At 37.8% G+C, this 13,349-nt stretch overlaps 3 protein-coding genes across 4 annotated transcripts; 1 reads left to right on the top strand and 2 right to left on the bottom strand.

Annotated features, from left to right (window-relative positions):
- Nucleotides 1–411: 411 nt before the first annotated feature.
- Nucleotides 412–2,305, top strand: LOC110770074 (protein PLASTID REDOX INSENSITIVE 2, chloroplastic). Its single transcript, XM_021974155.2, has 3 exons — nucleotides 412–678; nucleotides 791–889; nucleotides 1,955–2,305. The coding sequence occupies exons 1-3, from the start codon at nucleotides 448–450 to the stop codon at nucleotides 2,147–2,149; spliced, it is 525 nt and encodes a 174-aa protein (XP_021829847.1). The 5' UTR covers nucleotides 412–447; the 3' UTR covers nucleotides 2,150–2,305.
- On the bottom strand, nucleotides 2,260–3,629 carry LOC110770072 (uncharacterized). Its single transcript, XM_021974154.2, has 3 exons — nucleotides 3,103–3,629; nucleotides 2,854–3,005; nucleotides 2,260–2,663 (listed from the first exon to the last, which is right to left on the bottom strand). The coding sequence occupies exons 1-3, from the start codon at nucleotides 3,380–3,382 to the stop codon at nucleotides 2,544–2,546; spliced, it is 552 nt and encodes a 183-aa protein (XP_021829846.2). The 5' UTR covers nucleotides 3,383–3,629; the 3' UTR covers nucleotides 2,260–2,543.
- A 4,289-nt stretch (nucleotides 3,630–7,918) lies between these two features.
- Nucleotides 7,919–12,954, bottom strand: LOC110770096 (nucleobase-ascorbate transporter 6). Of its 2 annotated transcripts, none has more exons than XM_021974183.2 (15): nucleotides 12,828–12,954; nucleotides 11,783–11,926; nucleotides 11,303–11,400; nucleotides 10,999–11,175; nucleotides 10,805–10,905; nucleotides 10,389–10,464; nucleotides 10,228–10,287; nucleotides 9,912–10,096; nucleotides 9,531–9,627; nucleotides 9,307–9,393; nucleotides 9,063–9,121; nucleotides 8,862–8,953; nucleotides 8,709–8,786; nucleotides 8,458–8,618; nucleotides 7,919–8,342 (listed from the first exon to the last, which is right to left on the bottom strand). In XM_021974183.2, exons 2-15 carry the CDS (start codon nucleotides 11,892–11,894, stop codon nucleotides 8,124–8,126), a joined length of 1,602 nt encoding a protein of 533 aa, XP_021829875.2. In that variant the 5' UTR covers nucleotides 11,895–11,926; nucleotides 12,828–12,954; the 3' UTR covers nucleotides 7,919–8,123. The 2 variants fall into 2 exon arrangements, with proteins under 2 accessions (XP_021829875.2, XP_021829874.2); XM_021974182.2 differs by lacking the exon at nucleotides 12,828–12,954 and adding an exon at nucleotides 12,200–12,503.
- Nucleotides 12,955–13,349: the final 395 nt, after the last annotated feature.

The following is a 13,349-nucleotide window of genomic DNA, read 5'->3' as shown; positions in this document are numbered from 1 at the left end:
CCCCCCCAAAAAACCCTCAATTCCCATATTATCTCACTAAGATCTACACTGGAATATATAGGCTTGTTCCTTGCAAGAGCTTTTAAGATGAAACCACGATCATCTTTACTGGGCAGGGGAACATAAAATATGCTTACCAACGTGTTGGAATGCATGCATAATCATAATCATCATTCATCATCATGAAAACTGAACAAGAATGAACAATGACTTTCGTTTAATTTTTCAATGTTATTTTGTTCACTTAGATTAGATACTGAACTGGCCCGCAACACCCCCCCCCCCCCCCCCAAACCAGAAAAAAAGGCAAATTACAAAGCATTGGCTTGAGGCCCAATCAAATAATTAGCTGAGTCGGCGGCCCTTAGATACTGAACTGGCCCAATTGAAACGATATTACTGCTGTCGTTTAATTTCGTTAGTATTCTGATTTTCCACAGAGAGCGTATGCAATCTTATCCTAGACCCTCAATGGCGCTCTACAGGTCCTGTGGCGTTCTCATTTCGAGCCCAGCACTCGCTCCCTCCAAAACACCAATCTCAACCATTCATCTTCAACGTTTCCCAACAATTTCCTCAAAGCCCATATTCAAAAACATCACCGCAAAGCCACTAAGAGCCACGAAGACACCCCAGAAGTACGCGTACCCTGACCCAATCCCCCAATTTGCAGAATCTGTAAGTACGTTTCAAAATCAGTGCACTTTCAAAAAAAAAAAAAAAAAAAGTCTGAAATTGAATGCATGTTTGTGTAATTCTTGACTTGTTTGTTGTGGCCTTGTGGTTGCAGGAGACCCAGAAGTTCAGGGCTGAGCTTTCCAGGAAGCTGTTGAAGGACAAGGAGACTTTTGGGGATGACCTCCATAGCGTCATAGACGTTTGTTCACAGGTATGTTTCTCTCCTTTCTTCCTATAAATGGTGAAGATGACAAAATTATAAAATGATGCTCTGTGTTTTCGCAAGTTCAGAGTTATAAGAATTATGAAGAATGAACAGATTACAAGCTAGCCCATCAAAAGTAATGGGCTTGGGCTTGGGCTTGTAGACATTTTTGTTTATTTTCCGACTTCCCAAGCTGATGTTTTGTTAAGGTGATGAGAACATTCAAGTTCTGCCTAAGAAGAAGGTACCATAATAAAGAGCTGGTGCAAGTGGGTTGTTCATGTTTGGTTTACATTTATTATTCTGAACTTGTGGTGACTCAGAATTGGTTGCCAATGTGACATGTGGTCCTAGCATTCATGGTATCTCTGTGTGTTGGATTTTATTTCTGACTCATTTATTTGCCTACCCTGGAAAAAACAGGTTTGAAAATACCATGTGAAGGGTGATTGATTCTATTGGCACCCAAAATGTTGTTCTACAAACCTTACTCACTTTTTAATTCCAAGTTCAAGCCATGGCCGGCTGGAGGGGGAAAGGGATATGAGAGATTTCCTTTTCAATTTTTTAACTAAACTACGGGGAGGGAGATTCTTACTTGGGTGCACATCGGCTCTAACCAACTTGGCTAAGCCCATATTTGCTTCCATTTTCAAAGTTTTAATTTCTTTTTTCCATTTATATTATAAAGATTAAGATTGAGGTTATAAAGTCATTGAAAGAATTAATAATTGGGGTCTCAGGGTGCAACTTTTTTGGTGCGAGCCACACTTATTTGAATCAGCAAAGATTTGTTTCCTTTCTTTTCTGTGGTGAGGTTTGAGTTTGCCCTGACCTGTAAACCGTACAATAATTGAGCCCCTAGACAAATATCAGACCTGACTCCATTGTACTATTTTCCAGACAGCTTCCATCAAAATGTTCTAACTTTCTGTGCACGTTTACCTTCACGCTGGCAATGTTTTGACTTATTACGACCTATATGCGGTGCATGAAGCTAAAATTAGATCTGCATAACTATTTGAACTATTCAGAATCAACTCATTTAACATGTTGGTTTAATCAAACCAGATATTCAGTGAGTTCTTGCTCAAGGAGTATGGAGGACCTGGGACATTATTGGTGGAGCCTTTCACTGATATGCTGGTTGCTCTCAAGGAGAAGGAATTACCAGGAGCACCTTTGGCAGCAAGGGCATCACTGTTATGGGCTCAAAGCTATTTAGATCAAGACTGGGAAATTTGGAACTCAAAATCACCAAACTGATGTTTCTTCATTTACAATCCACACAAGTCTGAATTTTTCATTTGGTGTTGTATTTCTCCAGATCATTTATATATTTATATCAAAAACAAAAAGTTGTAAAGACCCAAAACTCACACTTCTAATACAATGTCAGATTCATTGGTTTTTGTGTTGCTATACATGATGATGATGTCTTATTGCTTTGAACATGGGTTGAATTGGGGATCTGTGGTTGTGGTTGACATTGGATTAGAAAACTTGGTGCCCAAACTCCATGAATTTTTGGTTTTCAATCTATTTTTCCACGCTCCAGGATTGTGTGCACCTGGATATGATGAAACTGAAGGAGCCAGTCCATTTTACACTCACTCTACTGCCTACTCTGCATTTTGCTACTGAAACTTTGAACCATTGATCAGCTCACACCCTCAGAGATGCTCTGCAATGAGGGGCGCCAAGACTTTGACCTCAGTGCGGCAGCAGCAGCAGCAGCAGCATTCGCCGTCCTGGGTCGGTGCCTTTCGCGTTTTGTTGCCTGAAATTTTTTGACATGGTGAAAGCATTAGTATTTCTGACTTATAACCAGTAGTTCAGAATCAAAGATTAAAAGTGTTGTTTTGGGTGATTGCGCTTGTTCAATTTCTCATCACAGATGAAGATGACCAAAAAGAAAGTACAGAAAACAAACTAAGATGACAATTGCTTTATGAAATGAAACGACATACATGGTTGATATTCTCCTTCTCAGACTTCCCTTCTTCTGCCTCATCACGACCTGAACTCTGTTTCTCTTGCCCTGCTTGCAACTTCTCAAGTGTTTCCAGCTGCTGCTTCTTTGTTTTTGCGTACTTCTTTGCCCTCAGCACCTTCACAACCTCTACAACCACAAACAAAAACCAAACATCAATTAAAGACTCTTCAAACCCAACAGCCTCATACTCCAAAATATATTTACACACAAAACAGAAGTATACCTTGAGTTGTGACCAGCCGATAGGCATGGCCAAGAGCAAGAGTTTCGTTGGGTCTAAGAAGCTTAACACGAGTGAAACGCACAGTCTTGTTGTGCTCCTGGCTCTCTACCTCTTCCTGATGTTGATCAGAAACCGGCAATGGAATGATCAAAGAAACATAGTGACCAGGGTTCAATCTCATCACCTCGCTTGCACTGATGGGCCAATACATCCTCTCTATCTTCCCACTTGGATGTTGTACCACCAGAGCTGCAGCATCAATAGCCTGACAGTTTCCCATCTATCTGAATCTCTCTCTCTCTCTCTCTCTCTCTCTCTCTCTCTCTCTCTAGAAACCAATGAAAGATGAAGAAGAAGTAGACGAAGGTAGAGATAAGGAAGAAGAAGAATGAATAGGAGAGGTGGAAGAAGCACAAGTCACTTTCTATACAGCTCCTCTCAGCCCAAACCCCACACCCAATGATTTAAGTAAAAATGGGTTAAGCTTAAAAGTGTCTAAAAATTCAAGCAAGGGCCGTCCTTCCCCAACTAACTCATGCTACGTGCATCAATTTAAACCAAATTGACATTAAAACATCATGTCCAAAATAAAAATCCCAATAGTACTAATGACTGTGAGATTAACCAAAGATAACAAGGACTATTATTAGTAATGTATTTATATATGACACATTGTCAATCACCGGCATGGGATTTGGAAGCGGGTTTGGTGCCACGTGGAGAGATGTCAGAAGGTAGTGATTTGGAAGGACATGCTCGGCGCTGTCGACGGGGTCAAGGTTTTCAGACTTGGGAAAAATCGAAGTTCCTAATTAATGTAAAAATGATTAAATTATGTGACCAACTATTTCTGACCAAAACGGCAAGACGGGCACAGCGTGCGTGCGTACGTGTGGTGAAGATTCTTTTGCTTTGATCAGACACCATGGACAACGACAACCTACCCCCTCATCTCATCACGATTCACACACACTTTGGTTCCTTTGCTAGGCTCTAGCTTTTTGTACTGTTTGGTTGATGAGAAAATGGTGGGAAAAAGACAAGTTCCAAATATGAATTAGCCAGTTCAATTCTCTAGTTTTTGAATTTATCTATGAGTATAGTATTGATAGTACTGCTCATTGGAGATGGGAGCTAATATGCATATAAAGCAAAGCAACCCACTAATATGTCTTTTCTTTGTGTGGAATATTTAACACACCATGCACAACTTTTCGTACAAGCTTCAAGTCCAATGCAATGCAATTTGAGCAGGATCCAAGGGATATCTCAAAGTATTTAATTAGGATATTTCAGTGTTTTCAATCTAAATCTAATTATGTGTGTATTTCTTTCATCACGTTATCAGTGATATAAAATTTTCATCGAATCGGCTAGTTGCCATCCTTATTAATAAGTTTAGGGTTTCGCTATTCTTAAAAAAAGAATGAGAATTTAGGATGTGGACAAGCACATACAACAAAAACAATCGTTTTAATCCACTTATATATAACTCCTTTTTAAAAAAATAAAAATAAAAATTTAAGGACTGAGGTTGAGAATATCAATCTTACCCCCAAAAAAGAAAAAGTGAGAAAATCACTGAAGTGGACTGCCAGAGTCAATCTTGTATAAATTTTTGGGAGCAAACCCTGCTGACTCTTCAACATCTCTGGTCACACAGTCGATTTTCGAACCCCAGATTTTAGACAAGGTGAACATAAAAATTGACCAAATGAAGAATGAAAATCTTAAAATTTTCTGTTCTATCTTAAAAAAATATTTATCATTGGATAATGAGCAAAAGCTTGACCAAGTTAAGAGAGAGGTGGAAATCTTGCTGACAATCTTTGACTACTGTAAATCTGGTTTAACTTAAACTAATTATATATATTATATATATCTGAGTTTAATTAAAAACCATCTAAACATGTAAACATCCCATGGTTAATGTCAGTGTGTGTAAGCCATGTGAGGTGTTGCAGATTTTTTGGCTCGCATATTTAATGAGAATGGACTATTTCTTGTTCAAACACCCAATAATTTTATATACACGAAACGGCCCTTATGGCATTGGTTGTGACAGTCATTAATATTTAATAAAATTATTATAAGCCTATCACTTTTATTAATATTAGGACAGCTTTAAATATAAGAAGTGGATGGGGATTCAATTTCAAATAATAATTGTTCATAGATTGCAGCCTGTGGGGGCGGCAAGATTAGGTCTTGAATGTCTGTTCCTTGCTTCCTCTGGCCTTTTAAACATTCTTGAAATCTAATTAAAACCTTTGCCAACAACCAATTGACTCTCTGAAAGGGTCTTGTTTAATTAGTGGGGTTGTTCTTATTGTTCTTTTCTTCTTGTTTTGGACACATGGTTTTCAATGTGTCTTTCTCCACATTCTTCCCCCCACCCCATAATACTAAACACAAACTATCCATTCTCTTCTTTTCTTTAAACAATGGAATGAATCAGATTGTCGAAGATCCCGACGACACAAGAGCAAAAATAAAATTTAGGAAACAAGAGGAAGCTGTTACTGATGTCACTTGCTGTTAATGATGTTCATGCATTAGTCTTGAAGATCTACTTCGGATTTAGGTTTCAGTACAACTGGTACAGAGGAACTAGATTAATGGTATTTTTAGGGCATGTTGGAATATAATAAACTCTGTGTGACTTGTGAGTGAGGCATATACAGTTCACATGGGGAACCATGTGAGTCTTATATAAGGACAGTTGAGATTTTAAGGACCACTGTGAGGTCTTTTTCTTACTGGGGAGCCCTTCAATTTAGAGGTCGAAAAAGATGGTCAGTGGTCACATTGCATATTTACTGCGTACGGTAAATGGAAACCAAACATTACAGTAAACTAGACTTGAAATTTGATCTTTTAGGCCAAACTAGCCTGTTGATCTGTTTGTAATTTTTGACAACAGTTTAGATTAAGAGGGAGGTTATTGTAATTTGTCCTGCTTTGAGAAGAGTCATCCAAGCCAACATGTATATATAAAACCTTAGAAGATGCTTCTTTTTATGCTAATCTTCTCTCTCTTAAAGCCAAATTTTAGTGCTTCTTTGTCATTGTTTCCCTAGGCTACTCTTCAAGAACACATTATTGAAAAGCATGATATCATAATCAATAATCGTATATTCTTTATTTCAAATAAAGCATCTAATGGTTCTTAACTAGACATTGCAGCATCTCCATTGCACTACAGTTAGTGGAAGAACCCTTTTTTTTTGTCTTTCTAAAATAAGGGTTTTATTTAATTCATAGTGGAAATAACTTTTAACAAGAAAAGATCATTAATCTTTTTTGAGTACAAGCGATAGTCTAAACTAAAAGGGAGAGAGATTTCTTACACACAATTAAGATGTCATGGAGATTCAAACCTGAGACCTCTTGTCTGCAGCCCTTTTCCTCTTGTTCGAACTTGAGATCATCAATCTTTAGCACTGAGGATGAGATTTTTGTTATAAAGGTGGTCATACATATCAAAACACTATCAAAGATGTAGCACTAATGTTAATTAGGCACCAGGCGCTTCACTAATATTTTAAGTTAAAGGGAAATCTCTTTTCTTCAGAGATTAAGCCTTTTTCTTTTGATATGTTAGAATCAGACTCAGGATATGATTTTGTATTATCATTTTGACAACTTTCTAAAATCATAATGGGTCAACAACAATGGTTGATCAGCTCGAGAAATTCTTGTAATAATATGTCTTAATTATTAACAGATTATAGAACTTCATATTCAACAGAAGAAAAGATTGAACAGTGATGATTGTTTAGCCAAAAAAACAAAAAAAAAAACTATCAAAATGTTTACTTTATTTTCTCTCTCAAAGAACATTAGATAATTGGCTCTAAACAAATTTATGTTTTCTGACTTATCAGGAACAGTCTTGCTGTATACATCTTTCTTTGATGTTTACCGGCAAATTCATGCATGATAAAAGTTATTTAACACTTTATAAAACTTTTACGATTTATGATTGCAATGGTTCCTTGGCATAATCTGCGCATCAGACAGAACAAATGGGACTTGAGAGTTGAATTATTGATTAGGCAGAAAGATACCCTCATCCATCCATGGCCTTGAAGAAATCTGAAATGGACACAAGCATTTGTGGTGGTCACCATGTCACCCCTATGATTCTTGGTTAAATCACATCAAAATTGGCCTGCTTTGGTTTTTGGAGACACATTAACAACATAATAGGCTAATTCCTTGCCTTAATAGTAACAAACTCCTTATCTGTTCCACCTAATAAATCTTGGTGGTGTTTTCTTTTTTCTTCTAATCTATGCTTTTTGAAGTAAATAGAGCAATTAGGGGGCCAAAACCTATTTTCTTTTGCTTTTACAAAATGGGCCTCTGTCTGTACCCAGCTGAGCTTTTTCTAGAAAGCTTAGAGCCCAAGATACAGCTGGGTTTTCTTAGTTCTTACACTACCTTGAGAAATGTGGCAAAATTATTGCTGTCAAAAACCACACACCATGGCTGGCTCATGAGAGAGCTGTTAGAGATAATAAAAGAAAGTGATCAAAGAGATTAGAGAAGAGAGGGGTTGTTGGTATGGCCAATGCAGCAATGCTGAAGGCCCCTCATCCTTATTTGCTGTGGTGTGTCCCTTTACCTTATTTGCTGCCTAACCTTCCCAAAATAAAGGTGGAAATGGAACCAATCCAGGACGGCTTGTTGTTTTTAAATTCTAGTTGTTGCCAATCTGAAGTTTCTGTGAGGTCCTAATTGTAAGGTGGTAGGAGCCATGTGGCTCAACAAATGAAGTTTCTCATGCACAATCCAGTCATGCAAATGCAGGAAAGTAAAACTCCCAGTGGGTATTTGGAGAAAGGGGACTTGCTAGAACAAAGATTTTTCGTTTATAGTACTATTGTGTTCTTCCTTGGAGTTAATAAAAAGATTAGGAGGAAACAAAACATTCATGTTCTCTAGTGTGTTGCACACATTTTTGAGATACTGTGCGACCATTCGACTCTGTTCACTGAAGCACCTCAATTTGACGATCACACCGAGGGGAAGAACTTGTTGAGGTTGAAAGGCAGGGAATAGAATTCCTCACTTCTTGTATCCGTCTTAAATGATCTGAATCTATCCCACCAATGCATGCCGCGATCTTTCCTCGTTGCAGTGTCATTGCGATGCAGCGTGATGTCCAGGAATAGGCCTAGGAAACCGGCAACAAATGCTTCCGATGAGAAAGGAACATTCACCATATCATTGAACTGCAAAAACATAAGGAAAAAAGAGTGATTAAGTCTCTTGCATGAGACATGGGACTGAAACAAGAAAATATAATAGCGTTAAGAAGTTTAAAAGAGGATAGGAATGGTTTCATACCCATCTTGCGCCAGTGTGCACCGGGCCGTAGCCTTTAACAAGGGTGTATTCATTGAAGTATTGTGGTATTGACAAGCCCATGTAAATAGAGAAGCCTAAAATAAATTTCGTCCTAAAACTGTTCAGATTGCAAAACTGAAGCAAGGTAAGACCTGCTGAACCTGCTCGTGCACACAATTATGGAGAAATGCATTAATTGACCTTCAACTGAGGTTTATAATCAAAACCTGACTCATCAGTTGACAACATACCAACATAAGCGAAGAAAAAGCAATACAATGCTGCGATGATCGGTGCAGGAATTGAGGCAAAGACAGCTCCAAATTTTCCTGAAAATCCATGTTTTGTTTAAGCACACCTATAAGAAGATAGATCACACAAAAATCCTAACATAAATCACTTACCGAGTATGGAAAAGAATATCATGAAACTGGCTGAAATCTGAACAACTCTTCTGCTGCCAACCCGTGTTAATGCTAACAAACCAGCATTTTCACTGGAGATAAATTCAAGAATGGTTATCAGGCCAATTGGTGAAAATAGGTAGTAATATAATAACTTGAAATGTTATTTCTAGATATCCGTTAGCTGCAAAAGAATCTTACACAGATACTGATGAACCACTCCCAGTGCCGAATATACCACAGAAAAGAATGCCCACTCCCTAGAATCAGAATACAAAGAATAAATAATGTTAAGCTAGGTTTATAAAGAATAAACTGAAGTATTTTATGTTTTAGGCTTGAAAATGTGTTTTTGCTTTCAGTTTGTCTGTAGAAGATTGTTTGTAGCAGGTGAAATTGATCCACATAAGAGAAAAGTATAAAAGATGCAACCATATGTAATTACCTGCCAACCAACACCACGGCTTAAAATAGAAGGTGGCAGCGGAGTTGCACTTGCATACCTTGACACAGCAATAAAGCCGCCGGTGGACTGTTCAATCATAAAACTTGCATCAGAATAATTAAATCAAACATCAATTTGATCTGCCATATATTTAATAGAATCCAAAACAGATACTGCATTAAGTTATAAAAACTTAAGAATGAGAACAAGAGGAGTACGCAAACCTCTACAAGAGCAACAAATGAAGCAGCCATCATTGCAAAAGCTTCTCCAGCATCAAAAGTGGGAGCTCCCCATTGAAAAGGATATGGAACTCTTATCCTGAGAAAGTGTAAAACAATCAGCATCCAAAGTGGGAGCTTCATATTTTAACAGGATATTGATCTCTTATCCAGTGAAGTGTTAAACAATGAGAAGCAGTATGGACCAAACTAACTCGCCTCTCTGTCATGTCATTCTTATTTGAATAGAAAACAACTGAGACTAACATCTATCTCTAACACCACATGAGAGCATTCCTTCTAGAGTTGCTGGTATTTAGTATACTAAAATGAATACATGAATTATCATAACCCTATAAGAAGGAAGCACCACAAGAGAATTACCATGGAGCAGCACCTATAATGCCAGCACGATCAGTTCGACAGGTCAATTGAGTTGTGGGTCCTGTGTTCTTATAGGCCCCACCCACAGTGAGCAGATGAGCATAAACCCACACAATCGCCACCGAAAATAAAACCGCAAAGCGATCAAAGAAGAGCGTCTCACTGCGCATCAAATGAGGTATGTACTGGAAAAATTCATTAGATTAATACACTTCCATACAAATGTTTCAACTGAGGGGATACAGCTGATATTGTTTAATACTGTTGTGAATGCCGTACCAAGGAAGGAGCAAAATATCAAATGATTGAAGATTACCTGTGAAAATATCAGTAGAATGATGAGTTGTGGTAGCCCAATCTCCACACATTTTGCAAACTACACATCCAAAGACATAGTTAATAACCTGGTAAGAAGGGTGGGGGAGGAACAATTTATTAGGCAATCTCATCTCAACAAACGAACGTGTATACACATACCACAGGAAAACCAAACTCATAGAGCCCAAAGCCTGACAAAGCAACCAAAGGAACAGCAGAAAGTGGACTTATGAACCTGGACAAGCAGAAAGAAATAATGATTAACCAACAACATAGGTTAAAAAGGCTTAACATATTATAAAACACAAATAAAAGTTCCAACTCAGATGAACTTTCAGTTGGAAACCATTTAAGTCCCAATCCATATAATTTTGAATGCTTCTGGGACAAAATTTAATTGTAGTTGAAGTAAGTCGGCATTTGCAGTGAAAACTTCAAAGAGACGCAATAAATGCCAGGTGCTAACCAAAACATGTATTAAAAACCTCATGAAGAAAGCTTAACCAGGACAAAATACCAGAATGCAACTGAAAAGAATTTATTAAGTCTCGTCATATGGCAGAGTTTTAACAAACCTCGCCACATTGCGCCAAAGACCACTGAAGCCAACAACAATCTGCAGAGTTGATGCTACAATAAGTGCACCCTGGGTTCCGCGCATTATCTTCTCAAATTTCTGCATACCCATTGTAGAACATGACAGACACTGTTATGTTTACATAAAAGATAACAGTAACTGAAAACGTAAGTGAGATTACAATTAAACAACCTCCTCGGGGTTCAAAACATCACTATATCGACCAGCCAAGATGATTGAAATGGTTGTTGGCACATAGGTATAAGATGCTCCAATCACTGCTGGTAAACGAGTCCCAAAGAATGTTTGAAGCAAGGTGTTTAATCCAGCAACAAACAGGATAGTCTGAATCATTTTTGCTTTCTCCCCCTAAAAGGATGGTGGAAAACTTACTTAGATAGCAAAAGAGTCATATAACTTGTGAATAGATCAGCATATCAGAGAGAAGATGATCAAGAATTGTTAATTGCTTGCTACTATACTTGTAAAGGCTTACATGTCCTCCTCCCATCTGGGGAACGAGAAAGGTAGGAATGAGAACAGTTGTGCCAAGCATCACCAAGTAATGTTGGAAGCCAAGTAGGATAGCTTCAGCTGCATAGAGAAAAAAATTCACAATTACACACAAAATCACATTGAGAAACAAATGCTGATGTAAGTGAAAATAGATAAATACCAAGGAAGGTGAAATAGTTTCATTTGTCATTTTCCAAACAAACAGAACATAAATATACACAAGCAAAGATTTAAAGTTTCCACAGATTAGAAAAAATAATAGTAACTAACTGGGGTTTTAAAACTCAACAAGGACTAACATCACTATTGGCATAACAACGTATCAAAAAAACAAAAAGTAATGAAGGTGGTTAAATTGGTTACACAAGTCTGAACCAAACGACTCCGAATTGCAATGTAAATCTTTATATAGTATAGCAGTGAAAATGTGAACAATAGGGAAAGGGAATTATGCACTCACGCCAAGGAGGAGGACTGGTAATGCAGTAGGAAACGTTTGGTAGCTGATCTTTGACTGGATGAGGCTGTAGCTCCTCCTGTTTTGGCGGTGGTGCATGTCCACCTCCTGCCATTTTCCTTTCCTGTTTTCTTCTTCTCCTTCTCTCTGTAAGACATCCAGAGTTCAGTTAACTATTGGTTTATTTACTCAGCATAATAACCGAATTTCCTGATAATACCCATATACTCAAATCACCCAAAAGAAAAAGAAATAAAAATAAGTGTTTGATAAAACCAAGAGGTCTCAATCCTCAACAAACAACTCTGCCACCATCCTAAGCAAACACCCAATAGACCAGCTTAAATCCCACAGTCCCAAATATTTATAATTTACAAAGAAAGGAAATCAAAAAACAAGGATGACAGCAAAGATTCTTACTTTTGATTTTGAAGAAGCTAAAGTAGCAACTACAGAAGGCAAGCTCTTGCAGTGAGAAAACTCTCTTACTCTGGTCTCGAAAAGTTTGCTCAAGCTAAAACTCAGGGTCAGGGGTGAGTGTGCATTGTAATGAAAATGTGGCATAGAGAAAGATTTACAACCCAAAACCCACTTGGAGCCCAAGGAACATAAAGTGAGTGTGAAGATGTGGAGAAAAAGCAAAAGGAGGAAAGAAACTGAGACCCTTCCCCTCCTAAAGCGAGAAAGAAATTAAACCAAAACACCTCTCTGACCCAAAAGAATCTCCAACTCCATATCTTTATCATTATCAAATGCATATCTTTAATTTTTGCAATGTGGGTCGTCCTGCTTTTCCTCAATCACGTAAGGATGAAGCTTTGTATAAAAGCAGCTCCACCGTCACCACCTTTACTAATCTTATTATGACCAACTACAGTTTCGTTAATAGTAAAAAAAATTCAAAGGTGTAAACTTTGAAGCTCTTTGGAAGTAAAAGAAGTCTCTTTAATTTTCTTATTTATTTATTTGGCAAGTAAAGGAAGCCTCTTTTTTGCAGAGAGCAGAGACTACAATATTAAAAATTGCAGAGAAGAGGCCATTTTCATACCTTGTTTGCAGGGCTCCTAAGACCGATGAAGCGATCAGTCCCTTTCTTTTCAAGTATGGTGTCAAACCGTATACACAATATATCTCCGTTTTGTCTCAGTGATCTTTTTGATTCAGAGCTTTGCATGACACTTGGGCACTGAGCTGTCTGTCTGTCAAAGGGACAGTGGGGCCACTTCCCAAACAAAGCTTGTTAAGAAAACAATTTGTATAATATTAATTAATATCAATCCTGTTTTTTTAAAGAGAATTTATTCATATAACTAAAAACTTACAAAGAGCAACATGATATAGTGGCCTCATTAAAACCTTCTTAGGACAACCTCATGGGACAAATCCTAGGGGAGGAAAGAGTACAACAAGTGTCATGGATTAATAAGAGAGTCCTATTCAAGTCATTTTGGACCATTACCAAAAAAAAAAAAAAAAAAAAAAAACGAAAACTAACACAAAGACCTCCGACGAGAACGGCAATTAGAGATCAACACAGTAAACCCACATGAGAGGACCACAAAACAGCCCA

Source organism: Prunus avium, chromosome 1 (genome assembly GCF_965620075.1).
Source record: "Prunus avium chromosome 1, drPruAviu1.hap1.1, whole genome shotgun sequence".
In the NCBI taxonomy this organism is placed as follows: domain Eukaryota; kingdom Viridiplantae; phylum Streptophyta; class Magnoliopsida; order Rosales; family Rosaceae; genus Prunus; species Prunus avium.
This window is presented reverse-complemented; position numbering and strand designations above follow the sequence as displayed.